The following is a 25,742-nucleotide window of genomic DNA, read 5'->3' as shown; positions in this document are numbered from 1 at the left end:
CGCCCTTATCTCGACTTAATGTAAATAAACCCATAGCAATCTTTTTAATCATTTACCCTTTTCGCATAATAATCGTGTCAGTTATCTGCTGCATGAGTGGGGATCAAAGTCATAGCTCAAAGTCTTAGGATACCGCTTACTGATTGGCTGAAGCTCTCAAACTACCGAAACCCAGAAAGGCCAAACACAACGTTTTCGCAAAAAAACATGGCAGATGTTCCTACAGCAGCCAGGTAAGACTTTTTGTTTAAAACATGATCTCGGATATTTTACATGTTATTTGAGGTATAATTCAGCTTGCCAATATGCGCTTTCATTTCGTAATAGCACAATAGATATTACATTTCGACAGAAAGTCTTTGCGAGCCGTCTAGTTTTTTTGTAGCATGAGCACATTCTGTAACAAAGTCTATGTGTCCTATTATTGTTCACAGTAACAAGGCTACAAGTGTCTACAATGACGTGAAGGTATGTATTTTTCCAAACATTAAAAAAGCGAAACTTGTTGACTTTAAAGGGCAGTGTAGCGTAGAGGTGAGCGTGCATTTGCGGTAGCAGGGCCACGACTCTGGAATACCCTGCCTTTAGAGATCAGGCTGGCCCCTATACTGTCTATTTTTAAGTCACTGTTAAAAACTTTTCTATTTACTTTAGCGTACTGATTACCCTGATGTGTTTGACCTATAAAAGTTGTGCTTTTTATTTTTTACTCTCTTCTGGTTTTATTTTTATGTATGCTATTCTTGACCTTCTGTAAAGCACTTTGGTCAGCCTGGGGGCTGTGGGAAATGTGCTATATAAATAAAATTGAACTTGAACTTGAACGTGTAACTTAACTAAAAAATAACATTAAAATCAATCAAATACATACACTCGCCTAAAGGATTTTTAGGAACACTGTGTTTGACTGGTGACCAGACGTCCCGAAATCTACACCTGTGTCCCGAATCCCGAATCTGGCCCTATTGTCCCGAAAATTATACTAAAGCAAAATCTTGAGTAGCCTAGTTATTGTCTGATAAACATTAAAAACTGTCTGCAGGTTGAGGCGTCCTCTAAATTCTTAAAAAAATACTATATTGACGTCGGGCCTTCACAACCTAGATAGCTGTGAATTTAAAGTTGTATTGTTTCTATACATGTATCTTATTAATCTATATGCACAAAGACAATACGACCTTTTTGTCCCCATTTTGTTTTAATCCTTGATGAAGAGAGCGCAAGTTGGTGCGGTTTTTATTTTCTTCAAATTTCTTTGAACATTTCCATAAGATTGTGAAACCATAATAATAATAAACATAACATAACATAAGAAATAATAATAATAACAAAAAACAAAAAAGAAGGATATACATGTGTACTCAAGTTAAAGATGAGGAGTGAAATTGTTTGTAAAAGTACAGTTCTTGTTGCTTTGAGGTTTGAGAGTCCTTGTAAAGTTTCAAAATAAATCTTCATGTCAGCCTTAAAATGGGAGATATTGGGAATTCTTTCACACCATTTACATTTGTGTATGTAGAACTTACCAAGTAATATTATAATATTTAATAAAAAAGCATGACTCTTTTCTATATCTTTTTTTTCATAATAAAAAATAGCATCTCTTTTCTTTATGTTAATTTTAGTTCCACTTAACATATTAAACACATATTCTACATCAACCCAAAAGAACTGAACATGCATACAATCAAAAAAAGAGATGCAAAATAGTTTCAGGGTATATTTAGGTTGGTTTTATATCTTTTTAAAAACTGGTTTGTTGGATAAACTGTATGAATAATTTAAAAATGTATTTCATTAACTTTATTATTAACACAATATTTGTTATTATAAGTCCAGATCAATCTCCAATTAATATTTTCAAAATGGTCATTCCAAAAGTATCTACCTCGAAATGTTACAGGGCAATGAATCAGACTTCTAAAAAATGTATCATTGCATTTGGTATCCTTAATATCTACACCATTCAACAATATCTGCCTTTTAAACTTAGAATTTTTGAGGTTCACTAATGCCTTGCAAAACTCAAGAAACTCAAAAAAAAAACTGATGGTATTGCATCAAATACAATACTATATTCTCGTGGAGATACTGGAATACTAAATATCTTTAAAAATGTAGTATGTAAATAAATAGCCCTCTTCATTTATTAATTTGGAGACCATTAGAATATCATATTTAACCCAGTTGTTGTAGAAGATTGATTTTTTTCCTTCTTATATTTAACAAATAATTGTATTATTCCATATTAACTGTTTATGGGGTGAAACATTATGTTTGTATATAAGAAGCCAAGATAAAAGTGCCGGACTATGAAAATTGGATAACTGGATTGGGAGTTTACTAACCTCAAAATCACATTTTAAAAGGAACTCTATAGCACCAACTTTTTCAAAAATAAGATTTGGAATTATATACCATAGCTTATCTTTATGTTTAATGTAATGCTTAATCCAGTTCAACTTGAAAATTGTCTTAGAAGTATCAAAATCAAGTACATTCAAGCCTCCTTGGTTATAAGAATTACATAAAATATTTCTATTTAAATAGTGAGGCTTGTTTTTCCATATAAAATTGAATAAAATTGAATCAATTTAAAAAAAATTTTTTTTTGGTACATCTAATATTTTTCGCAGGATAGACTAAATGAGACAGTCCCTCTGTTTTGGACAACAGAACTCTTCCTTTGAGTGACAAATCCCTCATGAGCCACATATCGAATTTCTTTTTAATTTTCACAATAAGGGGCTGGAATACTCTTTTTCTGACTGATTTTTACGGATCTTGATACCAAGATTACTTACTTCCTCTCTAACTGGGATACCTTCAAATTTGGTTAAGGGGATACTATTGTCTTTAAGTGGAAAAAGGGTAAAAAACAAATTACATTTAAAGATAAACCTGAAGCTTCAGAAAATGTATTGAGACAGTCCATAACTTCTTTTAACCTATGATATATGATATCATCAGCAAGCTGACAGCATTTAATTTCCCTTTCCAAAATTTTAATACCTTGAAAATAGTTATTCTGAATGTGTAAAGCCATCGTTTGCATGTCCAAAAGAAATAGGAAGGGAGCTGCTGGATCGCCCTGTTTTATGCCCCGGGAGAGGCTAAATCTACGAGTAGTTCCCCATGGAAGTTTGACTGAACTATTACAGTCACTATATAGAGTTTGTATTGCTCTTTTAAAGTACTGACCAAAACCCCAAAAATCTAATAGATCAAATAAAAATTCATGTTTTACAGTATCAAAGGCTTTGTATACAATATAGTTGTTATTATCAGTTATCTAATCCTTATAATCTATTAAGTCTAATATTAATCTAATATTATTACTGATATGTCGTCCTTGCATAAAGCCAGACTGACTATCATCTATAACTGTATCTAAGCATAACTTTATTCTTTGTGCGAAAATATGAGCCAATAGTTTTGCGTCATTGTTTATCAAGGTTTTGTGCCTCCAATTGTAAAGAAGCAGACAATCCTTATTGGGTTTAGGTAACAATGTAATTAAGCCTTGACCTATTTACCGTTTCCTATAGCCTCCTTAAAAAACAGTAATAAAATATAATCTTGAAATTCTTTGTAAAATTCACCTGTAAGGCCATCATTTCCTGGGGATTTATTATCTTTTAACTTAATGTTTGTTTTTTTTAATTCTTCTAGGTATATATCTCGACCACATATGTCCTTCTGAGATTCATCAATACCTTGTGCCACATTTTTTATGTGAAAAAGGAAATTTGAGCTCTGACTATTATTTTGTTCAGAATATAAGTTTTTATAAAATTCTCCCACAAAATTGGGAATCTTTAGGGGGTCTTCAGAAATCTGCTGCTTAATTTGAAGTTTGTATCGTTAACGCTGAAATTTGATGGCTTTGGCTCTGACAAAGAAAGCTTTTTTGCCCTTGCTTTCGTGCTTCTTCAATCTGTTGCAACAGTTTAATGCATGTCTCTTCGTCTTTTGTAGTTAAATCTTCACTAAACTTTAACTTTTTTGTTTTGAGGAATTCCGAATTCTTTGCAGATTTCCATAGCTTTTCATTGGTTGATCTGAATGCAAACCTTGTAATCACTGGTCGTTTTTTTTTTTTTTTTTTTTTCATTCTCTCTCCGTCCGATCCAATGGCTTACAACAATGTGGGTTCGAAGATCCTCTTCGGGATCTTGAAGGACTGCCTTACAGATGTCAATCATGCACTGTTTAACGTCTTCTCCTTCCTGTTCTGGAAGGCCATACAGCGGCAGGTTCCATCTTCTGTGATATCATTCCATTTCATTCAATCTATCTTCCAGGCCTGTTATTTTCTTCTGGTGATCATCACTTGCCTTCTTAAAGGTGCACTATGTAGTATTTTTGCAGTAAAATATCAAAAAACCACTAGGCCGGTGTTATATATTTTGTTCAGTTGAGTACTTACAATATCCCAAATGTTTCCAACTATTTGTAAATTGTGAGAAAATTGCTATTTTAACTAAGGACAGGGACGTTTCAGCAATGCGTTTGAGGGAGTCGCCTGTCAATTGCGTCATATCTGCGCTACCCTCGGTTTCGGCTTTTATTTGGCAGGAGCGCTTTTCTGTTAGCAGTGTGAACAAGTGAACGCACGGAGTAACGTCATACCATCATTTTAAACACACTTAAATGTATCTAATATGATAAACAGAGCTGCATTACCTCAAAATCATAGCCGGAAGAGCGGATCAGTGCAGGCGACCGGCGACTGTGTCCCGTCCCGTCATAATAAAAGTCCCGGTATTCGCGAGGCAGGTTTTTGTTTAACAATCGCTCCAGCAACTGTGCTCAGGATCACAACACTCGGTCCTGATCTGCTTTACACTACAGTAACGTTAATAACCGCATGCATGAAGGTGATTTCTGCCCGAGTCCTATTTTCCACCGGCTGTGATGTGAAGACCACATCTCCCAAGATGCTGCGCTCACACTTTGCGTCATCAAACTACGCATTTGTTTTGAATAGGCGCCCTCCAGTGGACGGAAAGTTGCATAGTGCACCTTTAACTGTTGTCATTTTTGTTTTCAAGTCTTGAACTTCGTTGAAGAGAAACTCTGATGATTCCTCAGTAGGACTAAAATCTTTGCGTGGCAGGGGGAGCTGCCACAAAAACCTGCCAGGACTGAAGGCAGCCGCCACAAAACCCGTCACTGCTAAAGGCAACTCCTGTAAAACCTACCAGTGCTGGAGGCAGCTGTCATTCCGGTAGATGCGTGTGAACGAAAGGACAACGCTGTTATTTTTTCACAATATTAAAATCAGACGTTTTTACACAAACTACATTATGCGAAAGCATACGGTAGGCTATGCACAATAGGTCAATATACACCACTAACCAAACGCAAAAGTGTTTTTAAAGAAAGCATTTTTTCCAGCTGTTACCTGAATATTACAGGACTGTTATGACCATTAATTTGCAGTTGAACGTCTATAATAGAGTATTGATGGTTGTAAAGAACAACTGTGTGCTGTGGAGAGGGCGCGTGCTGTCATGACAAGGCAGCCATTACAACTTCCTTGGCAGTAAGCGTGCGCTGCAGAGAGAACGGCTGTGACGTAAGCCGCGTTCTCGACATATCCAGCAGCCCAAGTTTACTCGTCTACCTTACTCTAGTATTCTCTGTCCGCCGCGGTAACGAGAGAAGAGGAAGAGTGAGGGAAAACTCGGTCTGTCCGCGGCACTTCTTCAGCGTGGCGGTATAGTGACGAGAGCTTCGGCTTGAGTTTTTTTACTTACTCTAGTATTCTCTGTCCGTGGCGGTTCTGGAGTTTTCAACGCTGCCATGTTTGTTGTTTTAATGTCCTCCCTCCTCACACGCATGCGTTAATTCAATAACGCGGCAAATTAAAATTCAAAGGGAAAATGTAGGCCTATTATTAAATCGATCCTCTGAGTTACGGATCGATCTTTAGAAATTAATATGAAAATCGATTCAGAATTGGTGAATCGATTTTTTTCAACACAGCCCTAAGTGCAATCATGGACTTATTTACCACTTAAATATTTTATACCACTATTTTTGTTTGTAATAAGAGCGTGTGTCACCATCCGCGTCGCGCCAGCCACAACTTAGTGTCGTTCCTGCCTCGAGATCTCTCACTGTTTTACAGCTGCCATAGATCATATTTTTTATTTATTTATTTATTATTGTTATTATTTAAATTGAATAAACACCGAAAGACTGTGAAATTGACAGAATTTTTAAACGAAAAATAGAGAGGACACAACAATATTTAGAATTTGCCAGTTGCCAGCCAGCCAGGGGCGATGACGCAGGTGATCAAACGCCCGCTCCAGACAAATATGAGTGGATTAAATATGGGAAGGGCCCAAAAAAGTAAAATAAGGTAATGATTGCACTGTTTGTTGCTCTCCATCTGGGTCTAGGCAGCTGTAAAACGGTGAGAGATCTCGAGGCAGGCGCAACGCTTAGATGACACAAAGACAAAAATTACTACAAACAAAAATAGTGCAGTAAAATATAAGTTAACGTGGTAAATAAGTCCATGATTGCAGTGTGTTGCTCTCCTGCATCGTTCAGGGTCTATAGGGAGCTGTAAAACAGTGAGAGAGTGAGAGATCTCGAGGCAGGCTCGACGCTAAGTTGTGGCTGGTGCAACGCGGATGGTGACGCACGCTCTTATTACTTTCGTAGCCTAAATCAAATGCAGGTGTTGAACCATGAAAAATCTTGAGGTAGCTAGGCGAAATGCGTGTGGTTAGTGGTGAATATTGACCTATTGTGCATAGCCTACCGTAGAGGCTCTCGCGTACTGTAGTTTGTGAATCGAACAGAATTGAATTAAGAATTGCATATTGTGAAAAAAGAACAGCCTTGTCCTTTCGTTCACATTCATTTACCGTTCTGGCAGCTGCCTCCAGCACTGGCAGGTTTTACAGGAGTTGCCTTAAGCAGTGACGGGTTTTGTGGCAACTGCCTTCAGTCCTGGCAGGTTTTTGTGGCAGCTCCCCCTGCCACACAAAGATTTTACTCCCTCTCTGATTCCTTTAAAGCTTCAATGGTGTCTGCATTTTTCTTTATCAGGCCTGCAAGATTGTCCACATTCTCTTATTATTTTTTCAGCCACAAGCCTCACTGTAGCCACTTTCACACTGCACGTCGGACCCGCAATATTCCCGGAAAATTTCCGGATCGCCTTCTGTGTGAAAGTAACCACGTCCCGGCAATGATTACCGAATTCGACCCGGGTCGGGGACCTAGTAATATTGCGGTATTCGACCCGGGACGAGCGCTGTGTGAACAAAAGCCGAAACTAATGCCGCAACTTGTACGTAGTTATCGTGCGACTCCTAGAGCTTGTTTTTTCAATAATACAACCCTGCAGTGCCAGAAGAGCTAGTCGGTGTTTTAAACGCAGAAAGTGTTCGTATACAAAAGAAACTAAAATTAAACAAGCAGAAATGTGCGCAAACTGGACACAAGTCGAGACCACGGAGCTCCTTACTATCTGCGCTGAAGCTGAGATCGCTCGCCATTATACGTCACATCCGGATGTCACGTGTCAACTCGACCCGGGACCGTTAAGCGTTGTGTGTGAAAGCGCACATATTACGGTATTTCGCTGGCAGTGTGAATGGACCAAATCTAGCGACCCGAGAACAAATGCCGGGTCGCATTTTCCGTGTATTTGCCGGAATCGCAGTGTGAAAGGGGCTTATGTTATCTTGCTTCAGAGAGTGTAGGTCCAGTTTTTCCCCTTCTTTGCAGCTGAGGTGCACGAAGCTGAGTCAGGAAGAGGGACAACTCCTCCGTCGGAATTAGTGTAGGAGTGTATATCACCTGCTTTAACAACTGCCATAACATCCTCAGTAAATGAAAGCGACTTATTTGTCTTTTTTACTTTGGTCTCTTGGTCTTTTGTCTGTCATCTTTGATGTTTTTAACACTGTTAGAACAAGTAGCCACTGTTTAAAACAAACTCACGCTGAAAATGTGTCCAAAAACTTCCTTTTTTAAGATTTTCAGTTGTTTGCACTAATGTAATTTTGCATTTAAGGTGAGAAAAGCATTTGTTATTTCTTAGCCTTGAATATTGTTCTTAGCCTTGTTCCAGTCACCATCTTGTCTTGTTTTGATATTTCAAAATCAACTTAAATTGAAAAAGCACATTCTACTAATAGGAAAAAAGTTTTTCCACTAATACGAAAAACATCATAAAAACTACTAATATTATGTAATATTGTTACCATCATTTTTTAAACTATATACTGGATATTTTTCCCTTTTCACACCATTCTTTGTAAACCCTAGAAATGGTTGTACGTGAAAATCCCAGTAACTGAGCCGATTGTGAAATACTCAGACCGGCTCGTCTGGCACCTACAACCATGCCACGCTCAAAATGGCTTAAATCACCTTTCTTTCCCATTCTGACATTCAGTTTGGAGTTCAGGAGATTGTCTTGACCAGGACCACACCCCTAAATGCATTGAAGCAACTGCCATGTGATTGGTTGATTAGATAATTGCATTAATGAAAAATTGAACAGGTGTTCCTAATAATCCTTTAGGTGAGTGTGTAGCCTACTGTTATAGTTTACATCTCACATCGCAGCCAATTGATTCCTACTCGCCATAATAACATTTTGATTTTATGCTTTTTATGAATAGTATACATTTTATTCTGCAATAATACAGGAATACTATGGAAAGATCCTGAAGAAGACATCTGACCTGAAAAGCAATGCCTGTGTGCCGTCTGCCAAGTCTGTCCCTGCATACGTTAGAAAAGTGATAGCTGAAATCCATCCGGATGTCATTGCAAAGTGAGGTTTACAGGAAACATGTTGTGTTGATGCATTACAGACATATGAAATGTCTTTAAGCAGGGGCGTGGGACTGGGGGATAAAGGGTACTGAGTAACCAGGGCCCGAGGCAGGGGGGGGGGCCTTAGAAGTCAGTTTTCTATACATACAGATACATGGTACGGGGGCCCAGCAAGATGGTTTGTACCCAGGGCCCAAAATTTTGTGCTACGCCCCTGCTTTAAGTAAAACATGGCAACATAATGAAATGGAATGGAAGTGAACTTAAAAAGCTTGCAAACAACATAAGTGAACACCCACTTTTAGCTCAATTTGAACTATTAAATAGAAAAAAGAGAATTGATTGATTAAAATGAGATTAATTATCTATATTGATATATACTGTGATATACTGTGATACTCTTATATTGTGATATACTATTTCATTGGTGTATTTATATAAAATTAAATATATATATATATATATATATATATATATATATATATATATATATATATATATATATATATATATATATTAATTATATAAATATGGATTTATGTTAAAATCAGTAATATCACAAACTATTATTCCAATTTAAAAATAACTATTTTTTTATTTAAATATATTTAAAATTCATTCCTTCTCCTCCTCCTCATCCAAGGCTGCATTTATTGATATACTGTAATATTGTGAAATACAGTATTATTACAATGTAAAATAACGGTAACACTTTATTTTGATAGTCCACTTTAGACATTCTACTAACTATAAGTAACTTTGCAACTACATGTCAACTAACTCTCATTAGAGTATTAGTAGACTGTCTGATTAATATTTACTAAAACTTTATTTTGTCGGTCCCCCAACAGACATTCTACTGACTATAAGCAAATTGACAACTACAATTCAACTTATTCTTCTAACCCTAACCCTAAAACCTAACCATAACCTACCAGACTACTAATACTCTAATGTTATTAGAGTATTAGTAGCTGACATGTAGTATCAGAGTATCAGAGTTAGCTGACATGTAGTTGCAAAGTTACTTATAGTTAGTAGAATGTCTAAAGTGGACTATCAAAATAAAGTGTAACCAAAATGACTGTTTTATATTTGAATATATTCTAAAATGTAATTTATTTCTGTGATGGAAAGCTGAATTTTCAGCATCATTACTCCAGTCTTCAGTGTCACATGATCCTTCAGAAATCATTCTAATATAACAATTTGCTGCGCAAGAAACATTTATTTTACATTACATTTATTGAAAACTTTTCTTTGTATTTTTACATTTAGCCCTATTTCAATGCTGAACCCTTGGTGGCAGTATAACTAGTTTCCGTCCCCCTAGGTACTATGGCTGTGGTCTAGTGGTCCCCGAGTGTCTGGAGGGCTGCAAGGTGCTTGATCTTGGCTGTGGGAGTGGACGGGATTGTTTCATGCTCAGCCAGCTTATAGGAGAGAAGGGACACGTCACAGGCATCGACATGACTGAACATCAGGTAAATCGCTTTCAAAAATTAGGGTTAAAGGTTTTTGAATAATAATAATAATAATCTACACATTAAATAAGTTTTTTTTTCTTGTTTCATATTTCAGTCCTTTCAATTTAAAAGGCCAAACAAATTATAAGATTAAAGGCCCATTCAAGGACAATAACTATAACAATAAAGATATTTTTAAAAATCTTGATAAATGTAAAAGCAGAGTCCACACCACAACTACAATGATAATAGCACAGAGGATTGATATTGTTACTTTCGCAATAATAATTTATCAGCTAATGAATGATAAAAAACATTTTTTTTTCTGAACATTTAAATTAGCAGATGACAAAAATGTAGTGCTTATAATAAACAGAATGATATTGTGTGTTGTTGTTGACGCTAATATAGTTATCGTCATATTTATAAACTTTATAGTTATAGTTCTTTGTGTTAATGGGCCTTAATAGTGATACAATATTTTAATAGATTGAAAATCTTAATGTTTTATTTATTTAACACATCCTAGATGTAATGGCAAAAACCGTAGGTGGCAACAACGTATATGTGAACTACACAAATGTTGTTGTTTTTCTTTGCAGCTTGAAGTGGCCCAAAAGTACATTGACTACCACATGCAAAGATTTGGTTACAAAAAACCAAATGTGAATTTTGTTCATGGATACATCGAGGCCTTGGCAGAAGCAGGTCTAGAGGAGAAATCATTTGATATCATCATGTAAGCTTTCAGCATTTTAAAATAAGAGCCTTAAAATCACCCTGACATGAAAAAATACACCCCCCCCCCCCCCATTGTTTTTTTACACCCAAATGGCACATAAGGGCGCATGAATGCAAAAAAAGAAAAAAAGATTCATAACAAATACTGCAATATTCCATAAAAAAAACAAAAACAAGATTTGTTCATTTTGATTTCATGGTCACCTTAGGCTGAGTAATGCATTTCTATTTTATTGTTCTCATAAGACTGATGTCAACATGTTAGTTACAGTCTATTCAGTTTCCACTAGCTTGCATAAAAAGCCAATTAATTGGTGGTTTTGTTTCTTTTATTATTTTAAAAGCTCAAACTGTGTGGTGAACCTGTCACCGGATAAAACCAGTGTCCTGAGAGAGGCTTACCGTGTACTAAAGGTAATTCTATTTCAAACTCACAACAGTGTTTTCTGCAATTCTGAATTCAGTTAATTTTCCAGTTATATTTCCCCCCATCCCTGACACGCGGATACTATACTAATTATAACATTACTCTAAATATCTGACATGACATTGGGCATTTTTGTAAATTTAGTTCATTAACAATCAAAAATGATTTTGATTTTCCTTGTTTAGGATGGAGGGGAATTCTACTTTAGTGATGTTTATAGTAATGCTAGAATCCCAGAAGATCTCAAGGCCAACAAAGTGTTATGGGGTAAGAAAATACATTGATCCTAATCAGCCTATTTTCTTTCTATATGTTATAAGGTATAGTTTACCTTTTGTTGTGCCACTGTGTTAAACATCACAGATAAAAACTGACACTGAATATTTTGATCAGGTGAGTGCATCAGTGGAGCATTGTGGTGGGAAGACCTGATACGACTGGCTGAAGAGGTTGGGTTCAGCAAACCCAGACTGGTTACTGCTAGCATCATCACTGTAGGCAACAAGGACCTAGAGAAACTTCTCGGTGAGACATTAAAATTGTGAAATGTGCCACTTTGTAATGTTAATAAAAAATGAAACCGCTCCAAACTTTCTCTTTAAAGCTCCATCACAGCCATGCATACATATATATATATATATATATATATATATATATATATATATATATATATATATATATATATATATATATATATATATATATATATATATATATATATTATATATACATATATGTTTTTCTCTTTTATACACAATTATTTGCACGCCTAGAAATTCTTATGATTAAAATATCTCTGAATTATATTCCCATTCATATTTACATTTTTGTTTTAACACACCAGGGTGAGTAGGAGGATACAATTGTCCAGCCATGACTTCCTGTTTCACAGGAGTATAAGTATGAGGAAACACAAAGGCCAAATTCCCTTAAATCATTCAACATAATAAGTATAGTTCTGATATGCAGCAAAATATTGTTGAGCTTCACAAAACAGAAAGTGGCTGTAAGAAAATACCTAAAGCACTGAAAATGCCAATTTTCACCGCCAGGACAATAATTAATGGGGTACTTCAGCGCTGGAAAGATGAATCTGTATTTAAACTGGGTCATTAATGTAGTAGAAATTTGAAATTATTCTTGAATTTGGTGCTTTCTAGACTGAGAAAAGACAGAAAATGTATTTTTGTCTCATGGGGATGAAAGACTACAATTCCCAGTTTTGCCCTGTGAGGCCATTCCCAAAGCCACCGCGACTGGATTACTGTGACTGAGTTGGAGAACAGACACTACAATTAAATATGGAACGTGTCTGTTCAATATAATGATCAAGTCGCCGCTTCAGTCTCACAGCACTAACTGCAGGAGTCAGATTACATTTAACGTCATAAATGAGTTGATGAGCTCTCGTGATGAGAGCTGAGGTAATCGCGACTACACTCGCGGCATACGTTCACAACACGTGTTCAGCCTGGCGCATTTTCAGTTCATGCCTTTGGAAGCTTAACTTTCATAGAAATTAATTTCAACCCATTCTCACTCCCAAGGCGTCAAAATCCGAAGCATGGTCAAGTGCCTTCAGTGTAGGGTTGCCACCCGTCCCGTAAAATACGGAATCGTCCCGTATTTTCAGGAAAAATGACGCGTCCCCTATTGGTCCGATTTATCCCGTATTTTACATAGGTCCACCCGCATTGTGTGAAGACGCGTCCTATTCTGCCCCTAATTGGGTCGCTGCCGTCGTTGGTTTGTTTGATTGGTTTGTTTCAGGTTCACGGGCCGTGAATCAAGGTCAATCAGAGTCAGAAGAGGAGGGGACCCCGCCTCGCCGGTTCTTTTCTATATGGGCAGAATCCATTTGAAACGATGGCGGAGGCAGGTCCAAATACCCTATATCAAAATAATTTTTTTGATTGATAACGTTAGATTTCATATGCTGCCTATTAAGAAATAATGTTAATAATGTAGCAGGGCTCTACGCTAACTTTTTTCTTGAGGAGCACTTGTGCTCCTAATTAAAAAAATTTAGGAGCACAGTCAAAAATTTAGGAGCACATTCTAATCCATCAAACACATTCCAATTATAACTTTCCCATTACAGGACGATATTTGTCCTTTAATGTCCAGGGTCATTTTTACCATTATAAGAGCAATGTTTTCTAATCTTATTAAATGTATGCATCATCTGTCAATTTCATAAATTCAACATAATTCTAAAAATATTATAATTAACTTCTGAGAGTACAGCACAAATACACACACACACACACACACACACACACACACACACACACACACACACACACACACACACACACACACACACACACACACACACACACACACACACACACACACACACACACAAAGCAGAACTGGACTTCATACAATCAAACACCTATGCATTTAATGCATGAGTTAATGTTGTATGAATGTTTTACATATAAGTTTTTGAATTTAAAAATATGTACAAATTAAACTTTGCATGGACTTTTTTTATTTAAAATATTAAACTTTTAAAGTATAAATATGAAAATAAAACCGCCAGTAGGTGGCGGCAAGTCATTCAGTCAATAGTTCAAAACACAAGATTCATTTGAATCGAATCGCTTGGACATGCGAATCAGTTCTGGTGTGGCTTTGATTTTCACAAATAGACAGTGCTGTGGCTAAAACGTTGTTACTTAATATCAACTTGTCTATTAGATTTTTGTACGAGATCAGTATCACACATGCAATCATGCCAATATTCGGAGCTATAGCAAGCTGTAACTTTTGGCGCTCTGGCGCTTCATAAACAGAACCGCATGCGTCTCGCGGGAGAACATTGCTGCCGGATCTACTTCTCTCTGTTTGTGGTGAGTCACGCAGATATTGTGCTAATCCGCAGCGGGAATAATTTATTTTGTGTGTACAGTGATTCAGAATAAGACAAAAACCCGGTTTGGAAAAAATCTTCATGATATACTCGCTCATTATACATTTAGTATTTTTTTTAAACAGCATGTGTGATAAAGATTAACTCAAGGGCTTTTGAAATGTATTATTAATACATTATTGTTTGATGGCATTTATGCCCCAAGCATCCGCTAATTTCTGGGCTTGTTTATGATAATCCAAATGTGGTATATCCAGTTAATTTTGATTTGGCTGTAAATAAACAGCGCGAGGCGTCTGGTAAAGTGCGTATGGCTGCGTCGTCACACACGTTTCACTTCAATCGTTGTAAACAATCGTTGTTTGAAGTGTAGTCTGTCGCACATGTTTTTGCACTTTTTCTGCTGACTGAAGGCATGAAAAGCAGTTGATTGCAGTAGGAAACATAGCCTAACAGTTTCTCAGTGTTGATTCACTCAGTGTTGTAGTTTTTATTCCGATTGTACACATCCATTCATGAGAATCGATCAGGTCACTCGCACCGGTGCGCCTAAATATTTTTTCACAGTCGCACGCAGTAATTTTTAGGCGTAAATGCGCCCAAAATGGGCGTTATGTAGAGCCCTGTGTAGGCTACATTAATGATGTTATGGTATGATTCGTTTATTAAGGTTAAGTTGTACAGTCAGACACAAGCATTACTTTAATAAGAGAGATATATTTAATACATATTTAATCAAAATAGGACCTTTTAGGAATAAAATAAACAACTATTTGTTATGCTTAACAAATTTAAATAATTGCATCATCCAATACTATAGAATTTAATATTAACAATAGACTATATAAAAATGGAATAATACATAAATATATTAACTTACCAAAAAATGTTGTTAAGTGTTTTATTAAAATAAGAAATGATTGTAGATATTATATCATTTACAGTTATTTAGGTGTGGTTTCACTGTTTGGATGGTGTTACTGCAAACAATGACAAATATTTTAGCCAAAATCTTTGTTCACAACACTATAAAATTACTCGAGTTAATTAGCAATTTCTTATCCTACTCCCCTCTAGGTTACAGCAGCTAAGTTTGTTTTTCATTGTCATAGCTGTGTATTATAGCCTACTGAGTGCTTCTGTTCACACTGATTTCAATAGCAGATATCCTATGATATAATGGCCATTGGTATCAATCTTAATATATATACAAATTATGAAAACATGTTTTAAGTTATGATATACGACTACTGCCCTGGCACACCATCGGGACTGTGGTCATCGTGGCCCCAAGGGGTGTGGCCACCGCTGTGGCAGGCGTCCCTTATTTTTCTGTATTGAAGGTGGCAACCCTACTTCAGTGTCACAATGAAGACGCTAAAGGTGCCCCTTCGCGTCATTTTTCAACACTCTGGGTGCTCCATTCATTTCAATAAGAAACATTTGGCGTCATACACAGACGCACTGGGTATGGTAATATTATCGTCATGGTGAATTTTTTCTTTTTTATTTATTTATTGAAATTATGTATTGGTTTTATAATTTTGCCATTATGACATGTTTGAGTGTGCTTCTCAATTAAATCAGCAAGCATAATTTCATTTACATTTATTTTATTTACGCTATATTTAGACACGTTTTAACATGTAACCCCACCCCATCCCTAAACCTACCCATTTGTGTGAACATGATATAAAACACAGGATATATCACTGTACATTTATTTGCCTGTTATGTGTTTTATATTGTTTAGATGTGGGTAGGTTTAGGGTAGGAGTTGGGTTAGTTGCTCCAAAATATAAAAGTAACCTTTAAATATGAATAAAATCATGTCTGCTTTTACAAACGCAAAGAATTAAATGCGTCTGTGTGCGTCGAAAAATGACGCCTTGGGGCACCTTTAACGTCTTCATTGTGACGCAGAAGGCACTTGACCATGCTTCGGATTTTGACGCCTTGGGAGTGAGAACGGGTTGTTAATTTGAGAAGTTAAAACACTTACATTGCTTAGCATCCGTTTAAATTAATGCCTGCGTCTGCGAGCTGAGTGCTGTGAGTGCGATCTCCATCCCCCATGTGTGGGTTGAAAACGTGGAAATAGCTCCCTCTGCTGGCTATAGTCTTTAGCCTCTGGCCAAACATTCCAAAGATGACGCATCATTTGAATATACTCCAGGGTTTCTACTGATACAAAAGCCATATGCTGAAGTAACCCTTTAGGAATCTGCTTAAAAGAGGACGTGCATCTGTACCGTCCTACTGCACAGCGAGGAGGCGATTTTAAGTGGATTCCACTGGATCTTTAATGTTGTGGGTCTATTTTTTTGCTGGAGGTCTTGGGCATCTTGTTCAGATAGATGGCTGTCCCAGTTCCCTGATCTGGACCCTGTAGAAAATGAGTGGGGTGAACTGAAGAGAAGAAACACAAACATGGAGCTGGGAACCTGAAGGATCTGGAGAGATTCTGTATGGTTCTGAAGGAATGGTCTCTGATCTTGTCAGGTGTTCTCCAAACTCATCAGGCATTATAGAAGAAGACTCAGAGCTGTTATCTAGGGAAACGGCTGTTGCAATAATTGGGTGCCAATAATTGTGGCCAACGAGAACTAGAGAAAAACATTTCATAATGTGTTTTTGACCTAATTTTCAATTGTTTTACTTCAATGGAAGGTTAGAATTTTGTTAAAACGTTTTTGTGATTTATTTTCACAGCTAATGCATTGAACATTTTGGATGATTTGCATTAATGCTGAACATTCTGGAGGAAAAAAGTAGTGGCAGTACACGCGCACACACACACACACACACACACACACACACACACACACACACACACACACACACACACACACACACACACACACACACACACACACACACACACACACACACACACACACACACACACACACACACACTGCAAACCGTGGACAAATGCACTCGGCGCAGTGGGCAGCCCCTTCATTTGCATGAAGTTAAACCTTTGTCATCTTTGTCACATTGATTAAATGTGGTATTTATAAAGGTATTTATAGTTTAATTTTAAATTGTAAAATTTGTTTAGGTGACTACAAATTTGTGTCTGCCACATACCGACTCTTCAAGTTACCAAAAGGTTTAGAGAAGAGGTCCTGTCTGGTCATGTACAATGGAGACATTATAGGTGCAGAGGAAAGCTTTGAGTTTGATGCCCAGTTTACCTTTAAGGTATGTAGTTACATCCCTTTTATCAGAACTGAACTATTTATTGACCAAAGTTCAAAATGCATATCAGATCCTGCACATTCTTCTCTTCTTTGTCCCATTAGTAATTAATCATTGTTTATAAATAAATTAACAATAATGGTCTCAGCTCGATTTGATCTTTGGAAATATGTCACTAACATGTAGTTTGGATAATAAGTGTCATGTAAGTGTGAACTTCTTAAAGGGATAGTCTCCCAAAAATGAAAATTCTGTTACCATTTACTCATCCTCACATTGTTCCAAATCTGTATACATTTCTTTGTTTGAATTTTTTTAAAGGCCCACTGAAGTGCCTTGAAACACGCCACATTATTCAATGTGTTGACGTTATTTCCCCTTAAAAGGCTTCAGCTGTTAGCAGCTCCTCCCCCTTTTTGAAACAGCCAATAGCGTTTCGTTAATATACAGTTTGACTAGAGCGCAAGAGCGGACCTTTCTCTGTTTGGTAAAGCCAGTTTCCTCTAACACTGTTCATCATCATAATCTCCTCCATATCGCTTTGAAATGCAGCATTCTGTGCAGAATTCAAATGGGTCGATATGCTTGTTGTCTATCTGCACGGACTCGCACATATGATCCGCACTGCGCTCTCGTGTCTGTAGTCTAAATTTAGACTAGAGCCGTTGGGGTGTGCGCGCTGCTGCGGTGCGTGAAACTAACGTAATAACAAACTTTATTCGCCTCAATTGCAAGCTTGTTACACTGAATCGTTTCCTATCACATATATAGTGTGCTATGTGCCTTTCACCATGCAGAAATTAGTAAATGTGTGTTAACAACTGACCGATTTACACCACAGCTTTAGCAGTGTAGGGGGCGGGCTTTAGATTCTAGAGAGCATTTTGATTGGACAGAAGATTTGACGAGAGTCTGCAATGACGTCATCAAAATGGAAGTGAGAGACTGTAAATTTTGTCATAGATTTTGAATCTCCTAAATGCAAATTTTGTCATAGTTTTGGAACATACCAGCTTATTCATAACTTTAAGGCTTAACACAGTCATACTAAAAGTTAAAAAAAAACTTCAATTTTGATTTCAGTGGACCTTTAACTACTTGAGGGTGGGTAAATGGTGACATAATTAATTTTTTTGGGTGAACAATCTATTTAATAACTATTTCTTATATTCATAGATTTTACTTTGTTGGTAATGGTGATAGTATATGAAAATGTTATGCATATGTTAGTTCAAAGGTTTGGCTCAGGATAATTTTTTTTATTTTTTTAAGAAATTAATACTTATTCAGCAAAGACAAATTCAGTTGTTCAAAAGTGGCAGTACAGACATTAATATTGCAAAATATTTATCTTTCAAATAAACACTGTTTACTGTTACTGTCTATTCTTCAAAGAATTCAGAAAAAAAATCACAACTTCCACAAACTATATTAAGGAGCATTGTTTCATCGTTAATAAGAAGAAATGTTTCCTAAGCAACAAATCATCATATTTTAATTTCTGAAGAATCATGTGAGACTGAAGTAATGATGCTGAAAATTCAACTTTGCAAACACAGGAATAATTTGATCATATTTTATAATATTACAGTTCTACTGTATTTTATTCATAAGCAGCTTCTTTAAAAAAGAAAAAAAACAGCTTCCTGATCTCAAACGTTTGAAAGACTTGTATTTTGTGAACAAGCGTAATCAAGACAATGTTGTATCTTTGTCTAGGTTGATGAAGTGATGGAGGTGAATGGTAATGTGGGCAACATCTTGAGGTACTCCAGATTTGCTGAAGAATTCACATTTCAGCCTCAGGGGGTGAACACCTCTGGAGGATGCTGGGCCAAACCCAAGGTAAGTGACTCATTTCCTACCATGCCTCAATTCCGTAGCCTTTCTCTTTTGGTAATGCACTTATAGTATATCACTTATATATCATAGTTTTGTTGCAATTTTAGACTTATGATCTTTCAAAATGACAACTGTGTTTATCATCAAACTAGTGTAGCATTAAAAAAAATTCTCACTAGCCCCTAAAGTCGATACTTCAAGTAATATCGAAGAACTGGTGTGACGCCATTTCAAACAAAATCAGGCTAAAACATTTGGAGTTTGTTTCGGGAGTTTGCAGCAGCTTGCCAAAGCCAACTTTCCAGAAAAGTTTGCTCCGGCTGGTAAACTCCTTCAAACTATCCTTGGTCCGTGGCGATCACTATTAATATTTAATGCTGTAAAGCTGCTTGCTTTAAATACATCTACTGTAAAAAGTGACAAATTGCAGAGCTGATGCAAACATATCCACTTCGCAATGATCAGATGCTTTCTTAACTGCTATTATTTTTTGCTGCATGTCTTTGTTATTGAGAGGAAAGTGAGCAGCTAATATTGCCACATTGATCTAAATGGTGCTCTCAGCAGTGTGGGTGGCGTCGGAATGTTTGCTAACAGTATATGCAGAAAATTAATTTGAATTTCTTTTTACTCTTAAGCGAAGAAAGAGCTTTGCTGTGAGTATCTCTGGGTTTCTCTACACAGAAACACTAGGTCACCCAGCTGTACTAAAAAGTCTTGACCACACAGGAATGTCTTCAAAGCAAAGAATGCCTTCTTATCAAAAAAGGACTTGTTAGAATTGACTTACAACAACACTCAAAGTGGTCATCCTGCAGGCAGATGTTAATGATCACTTTTGGTGGCTAGATCAGATTTATTATATTTTTTAGAAATCCCACCCAAGTTCACCCAAAAATGCTAATTCTGTCATTATTTGCTTGTCCTCATGTCATTCCAAACCTGTAAGACTTTTGTTCATCTTCAAAACACAAAGGATGATGTTTTTTCCCTCCATAGACATCTAGGCAACTGACACTTTGACGCTTCAAAAACTTTCGTACAGATTGTAGATCGTACAACTAATCCATATGAATTGAGTGATTTAGTCCAAAGTTTTCTGAAGAGACATGATCATCTTTATATGATGAACAGATTCAGTTTAGGCTTTTATTTCACTTAAACATTCAAAAATTAAAAAGTTTTTATTTAGAAACATGATTACATATTTCACAATGCATAACATGAATGTATTTTAGATTTTCTAGTTTTGTATAGCAATTTAAATTATATGGATCGTAATTATTGACCTTGTGTTTGCCATGTAAATAGCCTTGATGCTAACATGGCGTTACAAATTTAATAGACAAACAACCACATAAACATTCATCAACTCACATCAGTTGTAGTACACCAACTCAAGCATGTTCGTTTGATGTGCAAGAACCAATGAGGTTCAGTCTTGTTTTACGCAGCCTATTTGAGCTTCTGTAAGAACCAATGAGATACATTCTTGCTTGCTGCGCAGCACGTTCAAACTTTCTCAAAAGAACCAATGAGGTTCATTATCGTGCTTCGCAGCACATTTGAGCTTTCTCAAGAATCAGTAAGGTTCATTCTCGTGTTACGCAGCACGTTTGAGCTTCTGCAAGAGCTTTGTTCTCGCGCATCAAGCAGGTTGTTTATGAACAGTGCTTCTGTTTATGTTTGCCGATCAATGTTTAAATGTGAATAAAAGCCTTAATTCAATCTGTTCATCACATACAGCAATGAGGCTCTTCAAAATATGTGTAAAAAAAAATTCGAAAAAAAGTTACCTGGTTGCCTTTAGAATTTTGAGTTCATTGAAATTGAAATTTTGAGTTAATACAATGAACATTTTTTGAGATTCGACAATCTTTATTACAATATTATTAAAAGATTTTGTAAGCATATTGGATAGTTGTGTGTGTGTTTTATTTCTGATGATGCAGTGAGACATGCCAAATAGTGTTTTCATGATTTATCACATTTTTTATGTGGTTCAGATACAAAAATATTTTGAGTTTCTATTTATTAAACAAATGTCCTTCATTGTATCAACTCAAATTTTTTATTTCAATAAACTCAAAATTTTAAGGCAACCAGGTTACTTACTTTTTTAAGTTAAACCAACAAAAAACAACCAATTTTTTTTACAGTGTGGGCATGTTTGCCCTATTAGCTCTTTTATGTTTTAATGTTGGTGATTTGAAAGTGTAATAAGGAAGTGTTGCACCCAGATTGATGCTGTTTTAGACCCAGGGTTTTCAAACTTCTATATGCCCTAGCCTCCCAAATTTTACTTTGTTAAATGCTGTATTTTCAAGTATATACTGTATGTATAAACCTGAAGAGGTATCATTTTTAAAACATTTTTCTGCCAAACTTTCCCCAGACCCTAGTTTGAAAAGCCCTGTTCTAGACAACTCTAGTTTTATTGTTTTAAGAAAAGCATATGCCTATATTCATTCAGAATGTCATCTTATTTGGTCCCTGAATGCAATGAACTTTACACACTGACGATATAATGGGCTGCAGTTGCATTCAAACACTCTGAATGCTGTGTAATTGAGTACTGTGAAGCCAAACAGCTATACATTGTGATTCATGTAAATTACTGTACTTTTTTAACCACTGAGAATATTCCTCTCTCTTCAGGCAGTGTCATCGAATCCCTTTGAACTGGTCCAGCAGTTGGGCAGCGCAAGTGCAACTCCTTCCACTGGGGGGTGCTGTGCAGGCCAGGAATCATGCTGAAAGTGACTCCAAGCCAATTCGTTTGTGATTTGAAAAGAATAAATTATTTGATGTAATTTTTAACTTAGATTTTTGTAAATCGTATAATACATACAAGTGTATGTACATATAACATTACTCATAATTTGTGAAAAGCAACACAAAAAAACCATGAGGACATCGATCAATGTGTGATGTCTTGCATACATTCTTAATCATAATGATTATCGTATAGCAATATCTAGTAGATCACACAGGTCTATATAGTTGTATAATCTTAAGCATTCACCTGCCAGATTTAATCTTTATTGTATCGTTATTGTATTGCCAGATATAATCTAACTGAAAACTCAAATGCTTTATTGAACTTTTGTAATCAAATAATTTTTCACTGGTGTAATAAAAATGTTTATGCTGTCTGCCTGGCTATCAGGAGGATATTCATGGTATCTGTGATATACCGTATAATTTATTAAAACTCAAATGCAAATAAGCTTTTATTAAATGCAATCTAGCCTCATGCCTTAAAATTTTACAACAGGACTTTCAGGTGAGAAGGGGAAAATATCAACTCTTTGTTGTGATTCTGCGACACGTGTTCTTTTTTGAAAAAAGACAGAATTTGAGGTTATAGAACCCAATGAATCTTGTACAGAATACCACATGTGAAGATTTTCAAGATTGTGAAATAGTTCATAATCAATGAACTTTCCTTTGGTCTGGACTGATCTCTGGCCCTGATAATGATACAATGCACCCTCTGGAGAGATCTGACTCCATGATTATCATAGGTTTTGCACCTCTTGCATTTCTTAAGATCCCTCTAATCCCTCTCTTATCTAAATAAGGTAAACAGTTACCTATTCTAAGTTTTTGAGTGATCACAATAAATGTATGGCTTTGTTCATTTTTTTTAGGATGACAGACTGACATTGTGTTTCTCCAGGGGTTATACCTAATGTTTTTATCCCCACCCTCCATGTCACATCTTTTTGCTATACTCTTCAAACTATTTTTATATGTATATTTTATTGTTTCCCTTGTCTCAGACCCAACATTTCAAATCCTACATAAATACATGAATTATTGATAATTCTGTGGAGCAGCTGTGCACATGATCTGGACATAAAGTCCCTGAGAGCCCAACCTGGGACATGTTATGATCCCACTTACCCTCTTACCCATACTTTCCAGTCTACACTGTTTTGTCTTGGGAAAAGGATATAGGGAGATGGAATCCTAATGCTTCCATAAATGTAACAACTAACAAGCATACAACAATTTCACTTTGATTTCAGATGATCAAAGAAAAACCAAGACAGGTGTATGTTATTTGTAAATGAACCAAATGGCAGACTTCTCATGTGATGTCTATCTGCTGTTGGACTTTCTAAATGGACAAATTAAACATACTAGAGTGTGATTATATGACTTATCTATTTTCTAAAAGCTGCCCATACACTCTGTTGTTAAAAAACCTCTTATAATCTTGTTTAGTTATTTATTACATTTCGTGAGTGTATCTTTGCAAAATTCAAAGATGCTGTCACTAAAGATCCTTCTAAAACCACCAAAAACAGTCACGAGGAAACTTCTGTATGCGCTCATTTTCATTTAGTGCGACTGTTTACGGAGCTCATTGGCTGTTCAAGCAGCGAAGTCCCCGCCTCCCGTCCAGCTGCGCCACTGGATTGGCTGCCCCGGTCGCCTGTCACCGAGGCATCAGTAGAGGCACGAGTTCGCGCTGCTCTCGCTGAAGTGTGATCAGTTTCAGCCGCGTAGTGGGACTCAGCGAGACCTGATGCACAAGTCAAGGCGACGCGCAGCGGAGATGAAGCCGGATTGGCTCTGATTTTTAAAAGCCCTTTCATTCAAGAGGCTGTCCATTATCAACCGTCGGTTTCAGTACCCCCTCAAAAAATGGCGTCACTTAGCCGGGTCCGAGCATTTACTTTGATTTTATTTACTGCAACCAGTTATTTAATTACTCCCACAAGTGGCAAGGAAGGAGGGGGAGAGGAGACTGTCATCATCGGGCTGAGACTGGAGGACACGACCGACATTTCCTTCATGGACAGGGGCTATTTGCGGGTCAGTGAGAGGTCTCGGGTGAGATTGAGGGTGTACGGGCAAAACATTAACAACGAGACGTGGTCCAAAATCGCCTTTACGGAACACGAGAGGAGTCGAGTCATTGGGAACATCGACAGCTCCTCGGGAGACAACAAAAGTCAGGAGGACACGTCGGGCTTGCACCCCTGTGGCATCAGGACTTCAGATATTCTCATCTTACCCAACATCATTTTAAATCGCAAGACGTCTGGCATCGTGGAAATCGAGGTCAAACCTCTGCGTAAGACTGAGAGGAGCAAGTCGTACTACCTGTGCATCGCCACTTCCACACCTGCTGTGGCTGGCATGCACGACCCGTGGACGGAGACCACGTGGATCTATCACGATGGAGAGGACACCAAAGTGATCGTGGTGGAGGAGAAAAAGTTCCTGCTCCCTTTCTGGCTTCAGGTCACCTTTATTTCCATGTTGCTCTGCCTCTCGGGCATGTTCAGCGGCTTGAACTTGGGTCTGATGGCGCTGGATCCCATGGAGCTCCAGATAGTCCAGAACTGCGGGACGGAGAAGGAGAAGAACTACGCCAGGAAGATCGAACCTGTCAGGAGTCAAGGGAACTACCTGCTCTGCTCGCTTCTTCTGGGGAATGTTCTGGTCAACACGACCTTGACCATTTTGTTGGATGATATCGCAGGTTCTGGATTGATAGCTGTAGTGATGTCAACCATTGGCATTGTGATATTTGGGGAGATTGTGCCTCAAGCTATATGTTCACGACACGGCCTCGCCGTGGGTGCGAATACAATCTTCTTGACCAAATTCTTCATGCTGCTCACTTTCCCTGCTTCCTATCCGGTAAGTAAACTGCTTGATTATCTCCTCGGACAGGAGATTGGCACCGTGTACAACCGAGAGAAGCTCTTGGAGATGTTGAGGGTCACGGATCCCTATAATGACTTGGTGAAAGAGGAGTTAAACATCATTCAGGGCGCGCTGGAGCTCAGGACTAAGACCGTGGAAGATGTGATGACCCCGTTGCGCGATTGCTTCATGATCGCTGGCGACGCCACGCTCGACTTCAACAGCATGAGTGAGATCATGGAGAGCGGCTACACGCGCATTCCGGTATTTGAGGGCGACAGGTCCAACATCGTGGACTTGCTGTTTGTGAAGGACCTTGCGTTTGTGGATCCCGACGACTGTACCCCGCTGAAGACGATAACGAAGTTCTACAGCCATCCCTTACATTTCGTCTTCAACGACACTAAACTCGACGCTATGCTGGAGGAGTTCAAGAAAGGTGAGAAAGAGGCTGCTGAAGATGTGTCTTTGAGCAGTGTGGCACTGAGTGTTTTCCTACTATTTTATTAGTCTACGTTGCATACAAGTTTTCTTGTTATATGAAAGCTAGACTATGCACCATGCCATAAGGCAGTGGCGTGCCTTTTACGCACCGACTGTGTTACGCACGATTACATTTCATTTACAGATTCGACATTTATTTTTCTTCATAAAGGTACATTTTAGCTGCCCCCCCCCCCAACATATCTATTTAAGTATTTAA

The 25,742-nt window shown here is 37.3% G+C and overlaps 2 protein-coding genes across 3 annotated transcripts in view; both read left to right on the top strand.

The window, feature by feature from the left end:
- Positions 1–114: 114 nt before the first annotated feature.
- as3mt (arsenite methyltransferase) lies at positions 115–22,527 on the top strand. Its single transcript, XM_067441439.1, has 11 exons — positions 115–233; positions 435–468; positions 8,685–8,812; positions 10,148–10,298; positions 10,883–11,019; positions 11,366–11,435; positions 11,634–11,715; positions 11,842–11,973; positions 17,391–17,533; positions 19,250–19,375; positions 22,031–22,527. Exons 1-11 carry the CDS (start codon positions 208–210, stop codon positions 22,127–22,129), a joined length of 1,128 nt encoding a protein of 375 aa, XP_067297540.1. The 5' UTR covers positions 115–207; the 3' UTR covers positions 22,130–22,527.
- Positions 22,528–23,715: 1,188 nt separating this feature from the next.
- The window catches only part of cnnm2b (cyclin and CBS domain divalent metal cation transport mediator 2b), a 63,390-nt gene continuing 61,363 nt past the window's right edge, over positions 23,716–25,742 (top strand). For both annotated transcript variants that reach the window (XM_067441434.1, XM_067441432.1), the window contains exon 1: positions 23,716–25,478. In XM_067441434.1, the coding sequence (XP_067297535.1) occupies positions 24,029–25,478 (1,450 nt within the window). In that variant the 5' untranslated portion in view covers positions 23,716–24,028. The remainder of the gene's footprint in view (positions 25,479–25,742) is intronic.

Source organism: Pseudorasbora parva, chromosome 4, assembly GCF_024679245.1.
Source record: "Pseudorasbora parva isolate DD20220531a chromosome 4, ASM2467924v1, whole genome shotgun sequence".
Classification (NCBI taxonomy): domain Eukaryota; kingdom Metazoa; phylum Chordata; class Actinopteri; order Cypriniformes; family Gobionidae; genus Pseudorasbora; species Pseudorasbora parva.
This window is presented reverse-complemented; position numbering and strand designations above follow the sequence as displayed.

Excerpts from the sequence above, each read along its gene's own strand:
- as3mt (XM_067441439.1), top strand. The coding sequence starts at position 208 with ATGGCAGATGTTCCTACAGCAGCCAG. Across the intron at positions 11,974-17,390 it reads GGACCTAGAGAAACTTCTCG|GTGACTACAAATTTGTGTCT; the intron begins GTGAGACATTAA and ends AAATTTGTTTAG. Across the intron at positions 17,534-19,249 it reads ATGCCCAGTTTACCTTTAAG|GTTGATGAAGTGATGGAGGT; the intron begins GTATGTAGTTAC and ends ATCTTTGTCTAG.